The 19,869-nt window shown below is 39.7% G+C and overlaps 1 protein-coding gene and 1 long non-coding RNA gene across 5 annotated transcripts in view; both read left to right on the forward strand.

The window, feature by feature from the left end:
• Positions 1-19,869, forward strand: part of GCLC (glutamate-cysteine ligase catalytic subunit) — a 35,438-nt gene that overhangs the window by 7,629 nt on the left and 7,940 nt on the right. For 2 of the 4 annotated variants that reach the window (XM_030489370.1, XM_030489374.1), the window contains exons 2-10: positions 7,080-7,192; positions 8,531-8,713; positions 11,488-11,640; positions 12,437-12,495; positions 12,585-12,721; positions 16,745-16,819; positions 17,710-17,826; positions 18,684-18,822; positions 19,362-19,474. In XM_030489370.1, coding sequence (XP_030345230.1) covers positions 7,080-7,192; positions 8,531-8,713; positions 11,488-11,640; positions 12,437-12,495; positions 12,585-12,721; positions 16,745-16,819; positions 17,710-17,826; positions 18,684-18,822; positions 19,362-19,474 — 1,089 coding nt within the window. Of the gene's footprint in view, positions 1-877; positions 930-7,079; positions 7,193-8,530; positions 8,714-11,487; positions 11,641-12,436; positions 12,496-12,584; positions 12,722-16,744; positions 16,820-17,709; positions 17,827-18,683; positions 18,823-19,361; positions 19,475-19,869 lie in introns of all 4 variants that reach the window. The other 2 variants (XM_030489372.1, XM_030489371.1) reach the window with 2 other exon arrangements.
• On the forward strand, positions 3,897-4,956 carry LOC115609326. The gene is made up of 2 exons (XR_003991815.1): positions 3,897-3,928; positions 3,969-4,956. It is a non-coding gene; the product is annotated as an uncharacterized LOC115609326 (long non-coding RNA).

Below are 19,869 nucleotides of genomic sequence, written 5' to 3' on the forward strand. Positions count from 1 at the left end.
GTTAAGTAAAGGGACAGCAGCATTGATTGTTTACAAATAGATTTAGTGTTTTCTTAATACGTTTTGTAGCTGCACCTGTTATTTATCATAGTGGCGTTTCTGGGGAAGGGTCTGAAGATAGGATGTTGATGCATCAGGTCGCCCTGCTTGACAGCCTTGAGTGTATATATGCAAATTCTCAAATGAGGACACTCATGCATGCAAATACAGTTCCTTAAATCTTGATTTGAACAAGATGGGTGCCCTTGAAGAGTCTCCATGTTTATTCCTTCCCTGAATGCTTTGGCTGACGACCTTGAAACTAGTTTTTCTTCCTGGCTTTAATCCTGGTGTCAGGGAAAGCCTAAACTGAATTACATCTAAACCCTCTAGCTCTCAAAATGTGTGTCATGTGGTTATCTCCCCAATAACCGATTATTTTGCTTCAACTCTGTTCTGCTCAGTTTTTCCATGGCCGGGTGATGAGGTTGTAGTGCAGCACCACTGACCTACCTGTAAGCTGGATGTGTTATGCATATGACAGTGCAAGACTTGATGTAAATTATAATGAGGTGCGTTTTCAATTTTGTAATTCAGTTCAAAAAAGTTTGGAAAGGATTAGTTGGGTTTTTTTGTTTGGGTTTTTTCTGTGGTTGGCTGTTGTGTTTTTTTCCCTAAACAAGCTGCAGTTTATCATAAATAGTAACCATCCCCATTGCAAGCATTGATTTCCTCCTTCCTGATCTTCAATCTTAATAAGAGAAGCTTAAATTATCTGCTGTTTGTATATTTCTGATAAATATTCTGTTCACAGTGAACTTCTTTCTGTGGATGTCAAGTGAATTGCTCTGGTCTTGTCACGAGACTGTTGTCTACTGTAATTCCTCTTTTGTCACAGGGCTTCCTCTTGCTGTGCAGACACCTAATTTTAGTTAACAGTGTGAGAAAGGGTGAGTTGCAAGAATGTGGTTTTTTTTTTGTTGGTTTTTTTTTTTTTATATTGCTTGTTTGGTTTTGGGGTGTTTTTTGTGGTCTTGCTTTCTGATGCAAGAGGCAACTTAGAAGCTTGCAGCGTCCTGTTTCACAGTTGATCAAGTAGTCTTGTTCTAGTACGTAAAAACATCCAGCCTGTGTGGAACAGAAATTATTGTGCCAAAAAAACCTTGTTCTTTTCTGTTTTAAATCTATGAACATTCATAAGTGAGAGTCAAAGTTGTCTTTGCTAGAAATCTAAAGTTAACATTACCATAGTCTTTTTTTTTCTTTAAACAGTATTAACCTCAAGTGTTACATGGTACAGCAGTCAAAGAAGAGACACTCTGCTCTCTAATGCACCACATCTTGTTCTTTAGAAGCATGCAAATGGTTATAACCTCTAGATTTTAGTTTTCAATAATCCAGTTTCCTGGTTTGTGGTATGTGCAGCACAGGACATCCTGTGGTCACGTTGTATCACATGCAGATACAATCTGCAACCCTGATGTCGGCAAGTGCGAGGGGGAACAGCAGGAGCACTTAGCTGGGGCTGGCTGTGCTCACTGAGATGAGAGCCCCTGCATCCTCCTCCTTTTCCTTATCTATGGTTGTCTTTAATGTGGCATAGAAGTTCTTAGGTTTTTGCTTATTGTCAATGTAATATAAAACATCGGTTGTGTTTTGTTTTTAGGGCACGGTCTCTGGGAGTTGGTTTCGTATAGAGCTGGAAACTACTTTGTTCGTTGGATTGTCCCATTTCAATCTGCTTGATCAAAATTGAGAATTTTGGGAAGTAAATTTGAACCTTGGTTCTGCTGTTTGTGGCAGATACTTCAGATTGTTCCTGTGCCAGAGAACACCCATGGTAATCTCATGAGCATGGAAGTGGCTCTGCCATGTGCCATTGTGTGGTTTGGGGATATGCCGGCTAGGAATGGACACATTATAGGCATAGAAATGGCCTCTGTGGCACTTCCAGACTTGTTTTCTTCTGAAATCTGCTCCCTCAGGGCTTAGGCTCACCTTTGTGGGCTAGTAAGCCTGTCGTTAAAGGTACAATACCAGCCGGTCATTGCTGTGGCTCCATGATTTATCACAGCAGTGGTGAGAAAATAACTGTATTTAAAAAAAATCTTTACTGTTATGCTTTATGTTCATCAGAAGTATGTGTACCTGTGGAAGAAATCTGCTTTTTCCATCTTAACACTGAAAACTTGTGGCAGAGGTTCTTTACTGAACAGTTGGGTTATTAAAACTTTAAACTTTGTTCTTCTGTAGGCTGTCATTTTAATGATACAGGAGATTTTAAGGATGTATTAACTGACAAATGTGTGTGGGAACTACTTGGGTTTTTATTTTTGCTATAATGAAGCTTAATAACTAGTGAAAACAGTTTTGTTTCTTTGATGCTCTTGAGAAGAAAATTTACCTCAATTTTATTTTCTACTGTATACATAAATATATGAGGCATACCGCATAAAAATAGTAATATTAAGTGTTGGAGTGGCTTTTGGTAATAGTAAACAAAAGCTGTGAGGCCTCACTGGGCATTAAGAAAAAATTTCCAATTTCTTTTTTAAATTTCCAGACCTGAGGGAAGGTACGTATGAGGAGACTGCTAATAATTGCCCCAGGTATATTTGGCAATAGTTGTCCAGTGGAAGGAGAAAGAAACTGTCAATAAGATTGTCTTTGAGGAACAGCAGTGGTACATAAGTTGCATGTGATCAGGCTTCATTTAGAATTGCCGAATGGTTTGGGTTGGAAGAGACCTTAAAGATCATGTAGTTGACTGCCCCCTGCAGTGGGCAATGACATTTTCCACTTCCATGCTCAAAGCCCCATCCAGTCTGCCTTAAATGCTTCCAGTGATGGGGCATCCCCAGCTGAGATAGGTGACCAGGAGTGTGCTAAAGATGAATTCAGGGAACTGGTTTTCACAGGTAGAGAGCATACAGACTTGCACTGCTTTCTTCTCAGAAAAACTTCAGATCACAGATCATCATTCTTAAACTATTTTCCTCTACTGTGTAATCTTCTCAGCACCTTACTTCTGAGCATACCAAAGTCCAGACTGCTTGCCTTTGTTTGCATATGCAGAAATACCTTGTGGCAAATACTTTGAATGTCAAAAGGATTTTAACATTAACTCTAGATCAGAGGCTTCATCCTCAACTATTAGATAGATTTTGTTCCCAGTGTATTTAGCATGATGGTGTTGAGTGTGTGAGAAGGGGTTTTGATACTGGAAAGCAGGCCGCTGTCAAGACAAGGATTTGGACAATGATACTATGTGGAATACATGTCAACTTTGGTTCTCCTTGTTCCTTAGAATTGCTACTAAAGAGTCACTTAACTGATACTTCTTAATTTTTAAGTAGTGTGAAACATTATGTGTGATTATGGTCAAATAACTTGGGCATTCAAACACAATTTCAGACATGTTTACCCATTTCCAAAGAACAATCATCTTTCACTTTGCCACTGGGCAAGTCCAGCACAACTGTTTGGTTTAATGCATGGAGGGTGGTTTGGATCCTCCCCAGCTAAGGGGCTTCAAGGACTCACTTGTGGTTGTATTTAGAGGCGACATCAAAGAGTTTTCAAAAGCCCAAAATTTCCTTGGTAGCAGACTGTGAGTGGTAATCATAACAAGCGAAGTAATGCTGTTACGGGTGCTGTCCTGTTGGCAAGCTAATGGTGCATATTCCTATGGCGGTGAAGCGGAGCTGGTATAGAAGTACTCTGTAGGTGCAGTACATTGCAAGCTGGTAGTTGAGAGGAAGGAAGCCTGTAAAGAATAGTTTTTCTTTGTGTTGGCTGATGGATAGATCTGTTATTTGCTTTAACTTAGAATTTATTTGCTTTTTTTACTTCATTTAACTTTGAACAATTTTTTTTAGCCATGCTCTATGTGGCTATGTGGATTTACAGCTTTTGCTTTGCAATCTTGCTGGCCAAGATGTTGTTCCTTGTCCTGGTAAGGTGCCACGGCGCTTCTGCAAGCCAAACAGACCTGGGCTGGTTGGAGACGTTGGTCCACTGAAGCAGTGCTGAGCATGTCTGTCTGCAGGGAGAAGCTGGGAGGGCACCTCCTGTCCTCAGTAGCCTTGCAGCACGTGCCAGCCAGAGGATAGAGATGTGTAGGGTTTGCTGCAGGGTGAGAGCATCAGCTGGGCATGCAGGTCCACAGTGGCAGTCTTTCTTACCATGGTAGGGTGCGCTTTCCTAGCCGGCTCTTAGCAAGGCTGTTTGTCAGCTATCTGCATCAGTAATTTGACCTGACATGTATTCTGATCCTTGCTAGGGAACCTAGTTAAAATCGGAGAAAAGCTGACACTGAAGAGCTTGGCAAAATGATGAATTCTGAATGTTGGGTGAAACCCCACATATTTGGCTTTTAGACTCGAAGCTCTGCCAGGCGCGCTAATGCTTTCAACTTGGCTGCGATTCTTTGAACTATATTGTGGGTAGAAAACGTGAGAAGTCTGGGAATGATGAGCTGAAGTTAAATGTAAAAATGCGCGAACTCTGAATTCGTTTCTCTTTCTAGCTGCAGGCTAAACCTTTTGATGAGCTTAAATTAAATTCTTTAAGGATGCCCATTCAGGCAGTCCCTCTGTTGGCAAGATACTCTGTGGGTTACTTGGAATTGTTGGCAGCTGTCTCAAGATTTTTTCTTTTCTCATTAAAATTAATGGCAGATCTTCTGTGTGTTAAGACAGCTTTGAAGATTAGTCAGTGTTTCCAGAGGCAAGAGTAGTAGCTGTTTCTAAAGCTAGATGCATAAATGCAATATATTCACTACGGCATTTGGATTATGAAACATCTTGATTTCTTTGGTTTTACTTTCTTGGCTTAATGCTTCTTTACACTTCTGGCTTATTTTCTGTTGTGAAACTTGTAATACGGTTTATAGAGAAGTACGGTGTTCTTGCCACCAGCTCATTGCAGTTATATTTGGGGAGGTTTTTTTAAGACAGGAGGCTAATCATAGTAACATACTCATGTAACGGTGAACAAATGTTCAGCTTTAGGGTCTCCTGAAGGCGACTGCAGTTCCTTTGCCCAGTCTTTTGCTGCCCATCCACGCGGATGTTGTGCAGTTGGATGGTATGGTAGGAGGCCAGGCGTGCAGTGGGCTTGAAGCCCATTCATGTGTCTGTCTATATGACTCGGAGAACTGTGTGCTTGTGTACCTCCTATAGTTTAGGCCGGGTCCGAGTGAAGAGGATGCTTTTCCGAAGCAGGAAGAGGTGCGTTTGAACATGGTGGAAACTGGAAGGTGTGAGAGTAATCTCTGTTTCTTCCAATAATCATGGGTCAAGTGTTGCTGGAGAGACTAGTACTAAATAATAACTAAATCAGTACTAGAATGCGTCCTGGTTGACTGTAGTCTGTATTTACCTCAAGTAGATCATTGTGGCATAATACACACAAACCATAGAATACCACACAAAATGCTGTCTTGCACAGAAACTAGAAATCACTGTTTTTCTTCAGGGGATTAAAATTTTATCTTAAAACAATATAGAGAACGTGTAACTGCTGAATGAGTCCCTCCAGACTTTCTGTCTAATCAGATTCTGTAGAATTACAGACACTCTTGGATAATGCTGCTGGTGATTTAATCCCCAACAGAGGATTATATTTGTTGTCACGGTAGCAAGAAATACTTCTTTCATGAACACGAAAGCAACCAAAGAACACAAAGCCCACAAATCCACTTACAGGGCGCTGGAAAACACTGTTCAAGTTCCCTGTGTTTTGGCAAGCTGTTTTCCTGTGTGCATCAGACTTCTGTACCAAATAAAAGTTGCCATGAGTTGGTATGCCGCAACTTTAACATCATCGTCTTATATGAGTCTGAACTCCTGGGGCTGGAGCAGTGGTGTTTGGTAAGTACTGCTGGATGCAGCTCTAGGCAGTGTCAGAAAACAAAACTGAGTAACACGGTGCAAAATCTGTGACAAGTTCTAGCTGTGGAACTGCGGCCTGAACTCTTAACCACAGACTGATGTTTGTATTAGATGAGTTGTGGAAGTCTTGGAGGCACCAGTTTCAGAGCCTCCAACAAAAGGCACTGTATATTACTGCTGGTCCAGTCAGGGTGTTTCAAAGCCGGTACCCTTGTGATGCATTTCCATGCACGACTTCTGCTTTTGTGTGGTAGGCAACACGTTGCACTTCAGGCCTGTTTTGTCTTTTGCATTTTCCAGAACAGTGCAAAGCATCCTCTGCCAAATAGGTGTTAGGAAATAGATTGCATCAGTAATACTGAAGGGCTACAAGGTCCAGGAGGTTGTTGGGTTGCTATGCTGGGTAGCACTCAAAGTCTTTTGGGGAGCTTTGATAGCAAATATGCATGGAGATAAGGAAGTTTGACATGAGGGTGTTCCAGGTTTGGCTGCTTTCCGATAAGCTGTTATGGAAACAGCTTGTTTGCCAGTGCTGGGTTGCAGCACCACTGCTGTTAGTGGCTTCTTGGATTGACTGTGGATTGCACCCTGGAGCAGGTACAGGGATGAGGAGGCAAGGTATGCTGAGCAGGAGGGGAAGAAAAGGTGGCAGCAAAGCTGAATCAAGAAGGGGTGGAACCCCTAGAGCTGGAGTGTGTCAATAGCAGGACTGATGCTGTCTGTAACAACCATGGTGTAAATGAGGCGTCATGCTAGCCTTAAATAGCTCCAATAAGTGATGAGAGTAAATGGGTGTCTTGTTTGTAGAATGACAAGTTTTTTGTCAGTAGCGGAGACTAACTCGGGATGCCAGAGATGTGTTTGTGGGTAATCCCCCTGGCTTGCATGGGGGTTTATTTCTTTTTTGTCTGAAAAATAATGTGAAGGCAAATACAAATTCAGAAATCTCTTTGCAAAATATCCACAATTAGAAATGGAGGGGGAAAAAATTCAAGGCTGATTTCAAGGAATTTCAATTCTTTATTAAAGATGAAATAAGCCTGCATCTGCCATCCCCAGTATTGTTTACCACGTTCAGTTAGTGATGGGTTTTAAAGTTCAGTCTGTCATCCATTTTGTTTATTTAATCCTTAAAATTATGTGCCAATTTGTTTGTGAACAAAATCTTACCATTTAATTGTTTGTTTTGTTTTCATTATTTCCAAGGTGGAATATATGTTAGTGAAATTTGACCATGAGAATAAGAAAGTGCGCTTGGCGCTCTGTGGTGAAGAAGTTCTTCAAACGCTTCAAGACAAAGGGGAGAAGGTAAACCCCAAGTGAGTAACTTTCCTGTTTTGTGGGTGTTTTTTGTTGTGTTTTTTCTGTTATGATACTGTACAGAAAGTGTTAACTTTCAAGTCTGCTGTCAGTAAAACTGTATTGTTACGTAAATCTGGGGTGCAGGAAGTGAAAGATTTTATCACACTTGCCAGCAGGCCATGTACATTTTGTGTTATGCCTTGGAAGAAGGAAGGATGTAATGGTGAGCCCACAGAAGTTACAGTTTGGTATTTGTTTTTTCTTGCTCTGGTTTTGTGTCTGTGTATACACAGTAATTTGGTACTAGACCTTCCCTGCCCCGTAAAGCATATGCATGTGTGTACTTGCCTCTGTATCCGTGGCTGCAGGAGCAATTGAGGGCTGTGTAGGGAAGCCTGTTGTCTGTAGGAGCACTCTCCCATTTTTGGCAGAATTAGGAAGGTAGGTGTAAGGATGGCAGGGCAATTACTCCCCATTCTCTCCCATGGAGTTTTCAAGAATAATTAGATTATATCCCTGTTTCAACTAGCCAGAGAACTGTGAATTACCTTTGAACTGATAGCCGCAGAGAATGAGGCCAGAGGCAGCAAAGTGTTTTGGCTGAAGAAAGCCAAAGCCGGTCACACCTTAACGGGAGCACAGAGAAACTGCTGCAGTAACAAAAAGCTCTTATTCCCTGGGCCTGTCTGCTTCTTTCTAGGTAGTACCTTAGCCTTGTCTTCCAGTAAGGCTTCCCTGTCTGTCTTCCTCAGTAGGGGGACTATTGAAAGCCTGCAAGAAGGAATCCCTTAGCTTTTAGGCTCAAAACTACTACTGCCAGAAAAAACATTAGGGGAGATGTGACTGTCTCTTTGTAGAGTGTGCAGCATAGCGATGGCATGGCTTCTCAAAGGGGATGGGAAGGTGTTACTTTTCAGGGGTGACTAGGTGTACTCAACCTGATAAATTTGTGAAACAAGACCAAGTATTCACAGGCAGCAGAAAGAAGAAATTGAGCATAATTTTTGCCTTGACTTGTTCTGTGAAAGCAGTTGAGCATTCTGTATTTTCCAGTTTCAGTTAAAATCACAAGGAACACAGCTTGAGACATACTAAAGGTGATTGCAGTTTGACATAGGCAAATCCTACTTAATACACTATACAGCAACACTTTCTACTGCCAAACTATGCCTTAATTTCTTTTCACTGCCTCCTGGCGGTGAGGTACATTGGAAAGTGCATTGTGTTACTCTATTGAATAATCAAATTTAGGACATTTTTCTTGCAAGTTGCATTCATTTCTGAAACTCTCACAAATAATTCATCTTTTTTTGAAGTTGGAGAAATATTTAAATGAGGCTATTCTTTCATTATAGCCACCCAACACTCTGGCGACCAGAATATGGAAGTTATATGATTGAAGGGACGCCTGGGCAGCCGTATGGGGGAACCATGTCTGAATTCAACACTGTGCAGGACAACATGAGGAAAAGACGGCAAGAGGCTGCTTCTGTTCTCAAAGAAAACGAGGCTATTTGCACTGTGACATCATTTCCACGGTGAGATGGTTGTTGAAGTGTTCCCTATTCTTCTTACACACTTTTTGTCCTTGTTGTATATAGCCACACTGTACATGATTCAATTAAAGTACCTTGGCTTAATGTTCCAGTTGTGTTTCCTAAAATTTTTATTGTGGTGAGACAAACAATTAAGCATCTTTTATATTTTTAGGTTACTTGTAATCTGTTATGATTTTGTATTGGGAGAGAATACCTGAATATTTGTAACAAAGTATTGTATAGAGTAGTCTGCCATCTTAAATTCATATGGAAAATCATATACAAAAGGTTTGTTTTTACCTATTTTGCAAGCGTTGATCTTTATAAATAGCAGTTTTGTAAAACATGGCTAACCTGGTCTCTTTTTTTAACACTACTTTTTCATTAAAGCACATGCAAGCTTCTTTTGATGGTTTGGAGCACACAGTAGAACAGGAATGCAGTTATCCTTGCAAAATGAAGACTTAAAATTTCTATAATACTGTATTTACTGAATCTAGAAAGGAGAGCACCTCTCCTGGGTTCATAACACCCTTACAAAGGGCAGATTTCCTCATTTTTATTGTTGCAAAAACACTCTTGAAGTTAAATTTGGGATGTGCTTCATTACCTAGAGAAACTGTACTCTGTGACCTTCCTTTCAAACATAATTCTAGGCAGGCATTTATTGTGTTCACATATCTAAGCTACAATATCTAAGTAGCCTGGTCAGTCAAATGAAAGAAGATAGTTATGCTTAAAATAGTAAAAAAAAAAAAATAATTGCTCTGCAGTAGAAGAGAAGCAGCTGGCCTTACTAGCTGGTTTCTTGTATGGGACAGAACACAGCAGCCCTAAATTCTTGCTGAGAGCAGGAATGGTACAAAATGTGACTTAGTAGCAAAGTTCAGGTACCAAAATGCCTGCGTTATGCCCAGTGAATGCTATTTTAAGAACACTCTTGACAAAATACGCCTCCTTTTTATGAGAGCTATACTAGAAATCTTTAACGTAATAAAAACTTATTTAAAATCCAATGGTTAAGTAGTTCTCAATGTGTTACAGAATTGGGGTGGGTTGGTTTTTTTTTGCCCTGCAACCTTACAAATAGATTGCCAGTCAATAAATTCTGTATACAAATGTTTCAGACCCAGCCTTGCAAGGAATAAAGAGAGAAGACGAACTCATCACTTTGTCAATACAGATAAATACTTTCTACATCACTGTAGGAGCAATACGTTGGACTTCAGAGAAAGCCAGTAAATAATAAAATGTAGCTTGTTTATTACATGTGGATCATCCCAAACATCGTTTCATCCTTCAGAGATTGCTCTCCCTATCCTATTTAGTTTCTTATTTCTGCCTTTTGCTATCTTGCTGTTCAAGTCCCTGTTGGCTTGACTGGAGTCTTGTGAACATACATATCTGAGGTTTTGTGGGTTTGAGTTTTTCTGCTACCTTTTCTCTGCAACAGTATGTACATATGCCTGTCTCCATCTGTGCATATACATGTGTGCATAATAAAAATAAATCTGTGCATCTGAAAAGAGAAACTTGTTAGAGTGCTGATAGAAGAAAGGTAAAGAAGTAGGCTTATTCAAATGAGAATAACTCAGTTAAAAATGAACAAACCTGAAAATGCTTAAATACAAAAAGAATACTAGCCTAGAAGCTAAATGAGTACCCCTAGTTCTTAAATTTGTGAGATCTCACTACTGGATCAGAGAAGTGTTTTCTTTCTTGAGGACTGGAGTGATGAAGTTTGCAGTGTTGTGCTTATGTAAGCAATGAAGTTGGGTGTACATGTTGTAGGACAACTTGCATACTTAAACCAGGAAGAAGAAACCAATAGTGGAGTACATGTTGACCATAAATAGTATGTCCAGAAATGTGCGTGTTCCTGGTATTTTGAATAGTTTGCTTGTAGTTGTATCAGCTAACCCTTTTTATACACCCAAATACTAGAGTCTCTTGAAATGTCACAATTCTTGTTCTTTATACTGTGAAGCATGGAGAAATTAATATTTCTAAATTAATCTACAACTCTACCTCCATCTTCTCAAATGTTCCTTTGTCTTAGTTCTACTGAAAACCTCCTTATTCTTGTTTCCAATGACTCTCAAACTTACAACAGAGGTTCCAGAGGGGAGGGTTGTATTCTAATTTATTTGAATACCTCTGCATTTTACCCCTAATAGCTGTCATTTTTCTTTGCTTATTACATTTTTCTCATGGGATTTTTCAGAGTTCTAAAATCACAAATCAGTGTGAGGCTCGGGATATGCCTCACATTGAAAGTACCTCTAATTCTTACAGAGTTGGTTAGAGACATCTTTTTAATGGAGGTAGATTGTTGGGATAAATAACTTCAGCAGTCAACATTAGCCTGAACCCTCTAGAAAACTGTTCAAAGCAAAGAATGCAGTTGCATGGCAGGATTAACGACAGATGCTAACACACAAGAATGCATGTGTACTCTGCATAGTACTGTGAAGTTTCTTGCTTCAGCCATTGTAAAGGTCCATGTTTACACTCTAATGATAAATAGAGAAGTGGTTTAAAAAAAAAAAATAGAATCTGTTTCATCCACCACAAAGCTGGTCGTTGGCAAACACAGATCTTGTAAGGGCAACTGTTTCAAGACATCTTTCTGGTAATTTCACATGCATAGGTAGCAGTCTTGAAAAGCACTTCAGAAATATAGTAAATGTGTTTAAAAAACAAAATAATCTGGTTTTATGCCTTTGTCTTCTAGAATCCTAATCTCCAATCATCTGACCATGTTAAAATCACAGTCTGTTTTCATTACAGTTTGGATCTCATGTGTTACATAGGTTAGGGTGTCCTGGGTTTACCGTGCCAGAATATAAGCCAACGCCAGTAGAAGGAGGAGCTTCAAAATCCCTATTTTTTCCAGATGAAGCCATCAATAAACATCCTAGATTTAGGTAAGAGTGTTTGGGAAGTAAGAATGAGAACCTGAATATTTTTCTGTGCTTAAATGTCATCGGCATACCTGCAACTTTTTTACATTAATGTAAAAAATGTAAGAGAGCTGCAGAGAGCTGCATGGCTTGTTGCTGCAGATACCATAAGGACTTGGACAGAGATGGCTGTGATGACATGTACTTTCTGTCAGAGTGACTTAAACTGTTAAGTTCAAGTAACTTTACATAGTAGTTGATGCCATTGGTTGTACAGTAGTTCACATTGATTGTGATACTGCAGAACTGTTTCCAGTTTGAAATCCCAATGCTAACCGCTTCCATCACAGTTAATCCAGCTCTCACTCAGGTACGTCACAGAAACATCTCAGTGTAGTCATTAACTTGCCCTAGTAATTCTGAAATGGAGCATGGTGTCAAACTGCTTGTATAGTCTGAGAGGGGTTTTCATTCTAAGGCAAGACTTGGGAGAAAGAAAATCATTGTATGTAAAAATTAAACATACAGTTGTCCCTTACCCTTGCATGCTTCAGGTCAGTAGCCTTTTGCTTCTGTCTATTCTATCAGCATAGTACTGTGAAGTCCATTAAAATAAAACTGGCTTTACTGAAGAGAAATTCAGCACTATATATGTTACAGTCTATCTTAAACTAGGAAAATAAGAGTCCAGAAGGAAAATGCTCAAAATAAATAGAAGGTTAACATTCTGAAACCTTGAGAATTGCTGAGAAACTAAGTGCAAAAATATTTGCATAAAAAAGAAACTTTAAGATATTTCAGCAAGCTTTTTTTGTTGTAGTACACTGACCAGAAACATTCGGCACCGAAGAGGAGAGAAGGTTGTGATAAATGTACCAAGTAAGTAAACAATCTGTTTATTTTTCTTTTTCAAAATAATTGTTCAGTCTAATGCTCTGGGTTACTGAGTACCTGCATTTTCCACTCAGTATTTAAAGATAAGAACACGCCATCACCATTTATCGAAACGTTTCCTGGTGATGATGGAGAAGCAGCAAAGGCAGCAAAGCCAGACTACATATACATGGATGCTATGGGGTTTGGAATGGGAAACTGCTGTCTTCAGGTAAAATGCGCCAACGTGTCTTTCCTAAATGCTTTCTTTCTTAAGACTTGCCTTATGTCTAATTTTTCTAGCCTGATTCAACCGATATATTTTCAGAGTGGCAACATGGGGAATAAAACAACAAATTTAATGTTATACCTGGTAATCTAGTCCTAAAATCAGGTGTATTGGATTTGCACGGCAAGGTTTGGTAACAGGAGGGCTACAGTGATGTCTTCTCTGAGAAGCTTCCCCTATGTCCAATACAGCCAATGCCAGCCAGCTCCAAGATGGATCCACTGCTGGCCATGCCCAAGCCCATCAGGGATGGTGGTAGTGCCTCTGGGATAATGTATTTAAGAAGGGGGAAAAGTTACTGCACCAGAAGCAATTGCAGCTGGACAGGGGAGTATGTGTCAGAAACAGCTCTGCAGACACGAAGGTCAGTGCAGAAGGAGGGGAGGAGGTGCTCCAGGTGCCGGAGCAGAGATTCCCCTGCAGCCCGTGGTGCAGCCCATGGTGAGGCAGGCTGTACCCTGCAGAAGGAGAGAGTTCTCCTTTGTGTCATTTTATTTTTTTTACAAACTGCATGAACTCCTGTAAAAAATTTCTCATTCTTACATATTTTTAGCTCTCTGCTAAGAAGTCTCCTCACTGCTTGTACCATGAAGCTGCCAAATCCACATGGGCAGCTGTCTTCTGTTACTGTGTGCTGGCCAATGTTCTTGGTCCTGTTTTCTCCCATTTTTGCATGTCTGCTTCATATTGTTTTCATTCATTTGCCTGAGTTACTGCTGTTTTACAGTATCCTCTATTTAAATCCAGGTGCTGTGTCTTGGGAGTGCTTTAATCCTTTCAATGTCTGTTTATTTTAAATGTTTCCCTACCATAGTAACCTGATGCTATGGGCTGATACCTTAGGTAGTAGTGGTATATTTGACTGTTGAGAAGATCTGGCTGTTGCCACTGCGGTCTTAGAAGCAGAGCTAGGAAGTGGTTACTGTTAAGTCTCTAGGGGATTAAAGGAAATTCTCCAATCTCTTGTTTCACAGCAGTGGCAGAAATAACTCCATTCAAAGCACTTCCCTTTGAGAATGAGAAACTACAAAAGCTGAACAAATGAAATGTTCTTGACCACTCTTTGAGTATGATTTCTTGTCGCTAAGGGTAAACTAGGGAGAGTCTGCCATAGTAGTAAAGCATACATAATACCGCATGGTTTTACAAGGTGTTAAGTTTGGTATGGTGTATTTTATACTATCCCTTTTTTATTTAAAACCAATAAAAGAATCTCAGCCTTACCATTCAGAATTTGTTTAAAAATATATTAAAATCCTTTCTAAGGAATAGTGATTTACTATTCCCCTTCTTGTAATCAGTGATCAAATTTTGTAGTCTTGTTATCATAAAGGGAGAATGAAAACAAGGCTGGCAGGTGTTACAAGCAACTGCTTGTGTATCGACTAATAATTCTTGGTAACGGACTAGAAGAAAACATGTATTTCCCCACCTATTTTCTGTAAGGTAGTTTGCAGTATGTGCGCTTCCTTTTGCTTTTTTCTCTCACTATGCACCAAGCTACAACTATGATATATTTCCAAGGTTAAAAATAATGTCCTGATGAGCTGGGCTGGGACAGCCCACAGTGACGGCGGGGTGGGAGGTGCTGCCCCTGCAGTCTTGCGCTGCCTGCAGCCCTCTGGAGAAGACTGCTGTGCCCTTTTCCTCTGTAATGGGGTGTTTGGCTAGAGACTGGGTTGATTCCCAGATTTAATGTGATTTGAAATAAACATAAACAGGAAGGAAAGTCCAATACCACTGTCAGGGGAAGGAATGTAGGTGTCCTGTTGTTCCACCCCAAGGCAGGCTCCCTAGTGCTGGAAATCCAAAATTAGTGATGAGAAATCATACTTAGCTGCTGCTTTGCAAGAGAAATAATCTTGTCTTTTCAAAGTGTGTTTTGTTGGGTTTTCTTTTCTGATAGCCGCTTGAAGGATAGATACAGAAATATTTTCTCTACCACATGCCTTTTTTCTAACTTGGGATGTTTTAATGAATGTTGGCTGCAGATTTAAAAAGACAAACAAAACAAACTTAAATCCCATATTCCTTCTACGCCACCACCCCACTCCCCAAAAGTAATCCACCTCTGAGCCCACAAGTGAACTTGGGAGGTTTTGGGGTGTTTGGGTGTTTTGTTGTTGGTTTTTAAGGCTTACTGGGGGTTAGATTGGGCTTCAGTGGCAGACTGAGAAGAACCTGTATGTTCTGTGGGACTCTAATTGCAATCCATGGGAAAGGAAAACGTGTGTTTGGCTAGCATTCTTCAGGACAGCAAGCAGCGCTGGTGATTTAGGCCTGAAGCCTGTTGTATGAAATGATGATAGTGGTACAGGTACACTCCTATCTAAGTTATCCTCTGATCTAGGATATGTAAACTATGAAGGAGAGAGAGGCTTTCAGTCTGTTTAGCATCTTTTAACTGTTTTGAGGTGATTGATCCCCTTCATTTTTAAAATGCATGAAGTGTCAGTTTGGGAAGTCTTGGAGGCTAAGGCCTGCCACTAGAAATGCATCTCATGTTTGATGGCGCTCTGAGCAAATTTCACCAAAAGTTGCAAAGGAGTTATATTTTCCAGTGGCCTGTGTGTGGTAGGGCTTCCACATCATTAATGGCTTCTGCAAATAAAATTTCTTTTCCATCTTTTGCTATGTCCTGGCCTCTAATATATATGCAAAACTGGACTCTTTTGGGGTTTTTTACTAGAAGTTACAGTAGACACTAAGACTTACTTTTGCAGTTTTTCAGGATCAAAGGGCATCTTGAAATGTTCTATAAAACAGGATTAGCTATCACATAAAACAAATATCACATCTACCACATCTTCTGACTTGTTCTAAGTAGGTAGGTTCATGACTTAGTTCCTGAAGGTGCGTTACTGCCCCACATGTATTGTAGATGTTAACTCAGTTTTCTTTGGTTCTGGCAAGTGTTGTTATGTTTAGCCTCACAGACAAAATGTTGTGGTCTGAAATCTTTCAATGAGCATGGAAATGGTGTGGAAGGAAGCTTGTGATAAAAGTGCTGCTGATAGATGGGGAAACCAGTTTGTCCAAGAATTGGGGGGGTTGATATCCACCAAAAAAAAAAAAAACCTCAACCAAAAAACCAAACATACCCCAAACCAACCAAACTTAAACCCCCTTAAAAGTCCTGGTATTTAAATAGTTTTATTATATCACACATTCTAAATCTATGAATGCTGTGCTTGCGCTATTGTTCTGGGGAAATCGAAGATTCCGGTGAGGAAATAATGGAACCAACAAGAATGAGTCTCTCCTTTACTTTATTACAATGGTTAGAGTAGGAAAGGAAAAAAAAAAAATGCTTAAAATGGTTAAAGGGTGTTCAGGTTACTTATTAAGTTATATGCTTATCGACCCCGTTAAGGACCCAATGATCAAGAGACCAGCTCCAAGATGCATCGTAGCAGGAGAGGTGGCAGGTTCTACCTTGGCGGGCGTCCCCGCGGAGGCAACGTGGACCTCGGTGGTAATGAGATCTGCCTCCCCTCCTTCACGAGTCCTGTGCTGACTCGTCTTGGCTCAGGGGGCCAGCTTGTGCCAAGAGGAGCGGCCTACTGACCTATTTGGCACTAGTTTGAGTTTGCGTTCTAGAGCAAAGAGGGTCTTTTAGGGGTCGGCAACTTCCGGTTACTTCCTCCCCTTCTCTCCTCTTCATCGCTATCTTCATCCCAGTCCAGCATCTTCGTCACCTCTAAATGTCCTTGGCTGCCTTTTATGGGCAACAGTTGGCTATGGTAGCTGGTTACAACATCCCCTTCTGATGAAAATGATGAATTCAGCACAGCTCTCTGCGCCTTCTTAGTTACAAAGTTACAGTTACAAGGCAGAAAAGCTTGGGATGTACACTTTCAAGGCAAGAAAGACTCAGGATGGGCCATCACGGACCATTAACTATTGTGTCTCCGGATACAGCTATGATTGTAGAAATTATGATAGCTGTTGTTGTTCTTCCAACAGGTAACATTCCAAGCTTGCAGCATTTCTGAAGCAAGAAATCTCTATGATCAGCTAGCCACGATCTGTCCCATTGTGGTAAGTAATGGACTTCTATTACATCAGCTCTTCATTGTGTGAAAGCTGCTACATGTAAAAAAAAAAAAAATCTAATGTGAAAAAACCCAAACTTGAATGCTACTCACAAATTTGGTACTCTGGGAGAAGTGTCAAGTCTCTTCCTAGGTTGTCACATGAGCAGTGTGATTTCTTTAATGTCCAAATGACACCACAAAACGGATTATGTCTGGTTTTTCTCTCCTCTGCCCTCCTTCTCACATGCATGAGACTCCTGCTGAATAGTTCTAGAAATACATTTGGGGCAGTTTTTCATGAAAACAAGACAAATTCATTCCTTAGAACAATTTTTAATGTGTCAGCTCTGGTGTTACAAAGGTTTTCAGCTTAAGTTGTTTAAATCTGTTCTCTTTGTAAGCATGTCATCATAAACAGGTGTTGTAAAAATAAAGTACTGGTCTGGTTTCAGTGGTGAGCTGATCCTGCTCCAGGGGAGGTATATTCCAGCACTGTTGCTAAGGTGCTCGGCCAAACAAAAATAAACAAAATAAAATGGTTGCCAGATGAACTTTGGGAGATTGGAAGTGTGCAAGCAGAGTACGTGCTGATTTGCCGTGAAATTGCTTCTGCCTGTATCATCTTCATGTTTCTCAAATGCTGATCTGAAGACGTAATAAATTTGGAGAGTTAAATGCTTATTGAGTAATACTAACCCTTCATCTAGGCATATTCTGGAGATGGCAATTGAGAGATTTGTGGCAATATGGCTTTGGCTGTACATTAAACTGAAGTATATACTTGAGTTACTTCTGTACCACCAAGTTTCCCTTTCCAGTGGGGTTATATTTTGCTTTTGGTTCCTTGACTTTTTCCATGGTCCTTTGTTTTCATATCAGGCTGTTTTATTTTAGATGGCGTTGAGTGCTGCATCTCCATTCTACAGAGGCTACGTGTCTGATATTGACTGTCGCTGGGGAGTAATTTCTGCATCTGTAGATGATCGAACACGAGAAGAAAGGGGGCTAGAGGTAAGTAATGTTGGGCAGGAGATGTCTGGCTTTTTTCAGTCAAAAAAGTTAAATCTCCTTTAGTATCAAATTCTGCTTGTGCTCATCAGAATCCCTAACAAGGGAACATGGCAGTCTTCATGGTAAATATAGGAGATGGTGTAAGCATTCACCTTGGCTGTACAATTTACATTATCAAATACATATTTTTAATTAGGTATGAAATCCTCGTAGAATTCCACTCACTCCTCCACAGCTTGCTAAAAAGGTCCCTCTGTGATGAAACTTTGCAGCCTGTGCTTGAGCTCAAAAAGCAAAAATTGCCTTGGATTAAATAGCATGTGCTGAACAATGTGAAAAGATCAGTTGTATAAACAAGAACAATGTGAAAAGACCAGTTGTCAGAACTTAAGGAGTTTCTCTAAGCAGAAATTGGGATTCAAGGCACTTACATAATTGTAGGAAAAAAAATAATTAAAAAATCTACTTGAAGTATTTCTTGAACTACCCATTTTAAGAGCATCTCTAATAATGTATGCATAGTGAAACTGTATTGATATGTGTTGCAATAGGTATAATAATGCTTTCCACATACTTGGGGTCATGGTATCAGGAAAATGCTTCCACTTTTAGAGAATTCTAGTCAATGTGTGATGACTGGTTTTTGGCTCAGATACATACAGCTGCCAACAAAACAGTCATAATTCGAGAATTGCTTTCTATTAAGCCTGTTCAATACTTGTGCTTTGAATAATTTTAATTGAGGCTGTAGGTTTTTTTAAATAGGATAATAAATCTCACATAAGTGTCATTAGTGAGCAAAACTTAGGTAACATTGCTAACAAGCTGTTAAAATATTGTATTCTTAAATTATATAGCCACTGAAGAACAACCTTTATAGAATCAGTAAATCCAGATATGATTCCATAGACAGTTATCTATCTGAATGTGGTGAGAAATACAATGACATTGATTTGACAATAGACAAAGATATCTACGAGCATCTAATAAAGGAAGGTAAGTGTTTGCTTCATTATGAGCAGGTTAAGAATTATGCTTGCAGTGTGTGGGGATATTTTACGGTTTTGTTCCTGTTTGTTTCAATCCTTGTGCATCCCTCAGAGTGACTCCTACTCAGGAAGTATCTGTTTAGCATAGTCTTGAGAGTTTTTAAAAAGTATTCGTTTGTAACAGAAACTGTCCCCAATTCCAACTTGAGAATTCAGTGTTTGACGCATTAATGTTTTATCTTTGCGGAGAGAGTGGAACTGCTTTAGGAAACGTGGCACAGAGGTGTATCAGAAAACAGGAAGAATGGCAGCCACACCAGTGTTCAGCTGCCATTTCCAAACAAGAATCTGTTTGGGTTTTGTTTTGGGTTTTTTTTTCCTATTTAATCATTTCCTTCTTTCCTGAAGTCATCATTTAAACTTTAACAGGATGTGGTGGGTTGAGGTAGCATTGCAGAGTTGGATGTTTTCAGTCTTGTAAAACAAATCATTTCCTAGAGCCTGCTTTGCTGTGTGTGAATTGTTTGTTTGAATTTTCATTTTTAGGTATTGACCACCTTTTGGCACAGCATATTGCACACTTGTTCATTCGAGACCCATTGACTTTGTTTGAGGAGAAAATACATCTAGATGATGCAAATGAATCCGACCATTTTGAGGTTGTGTCTGATTTAGAGGAATTTAATACATATATACATAAAATTGCTTATTCTTAATAGTACTGCTTAATTGGAGCATAGCTATATTAGCTAAGAATGTTTCTCCTGAATTTTCCACTTTAACTAGTTCTTTAGCATAGGACTCTGCAGTTATAATCTCATTTATTTATTTGTTTTATGATTTATTTAGGAGAAGGTGGTGGCTTATACTTTGAACCCAATAAAATATGAAGAGCCCAAACTATAGCTATGTTATTTTTTTGGCTTCCTAAAAACTGTTTTGCATGACATTTATCTATAAGTGTCTCTTCCACAGCTTTATGAAATAACTACTATGGTAATATTAGGTATTTTTAGTTTGGGATGCATCAACCTTTGATTAAAAAAATAAGTCA

This window comes from Strigops habroptila, chromosome 6 (genome assembly GCF_004027225.2).
Source record: "Strigops habroptila isolate Jane chromosome 6, bStrHab1.2.pri, whole genome shotgun sequence".
In the NCBI taxonomy this organism is placed as follows: domain Eukaryota; kingdom Metazoa; phylum Chordata; class Aves; order Psittaciformes; family Psittacidae; genus Strigops; species Strigops habroptila.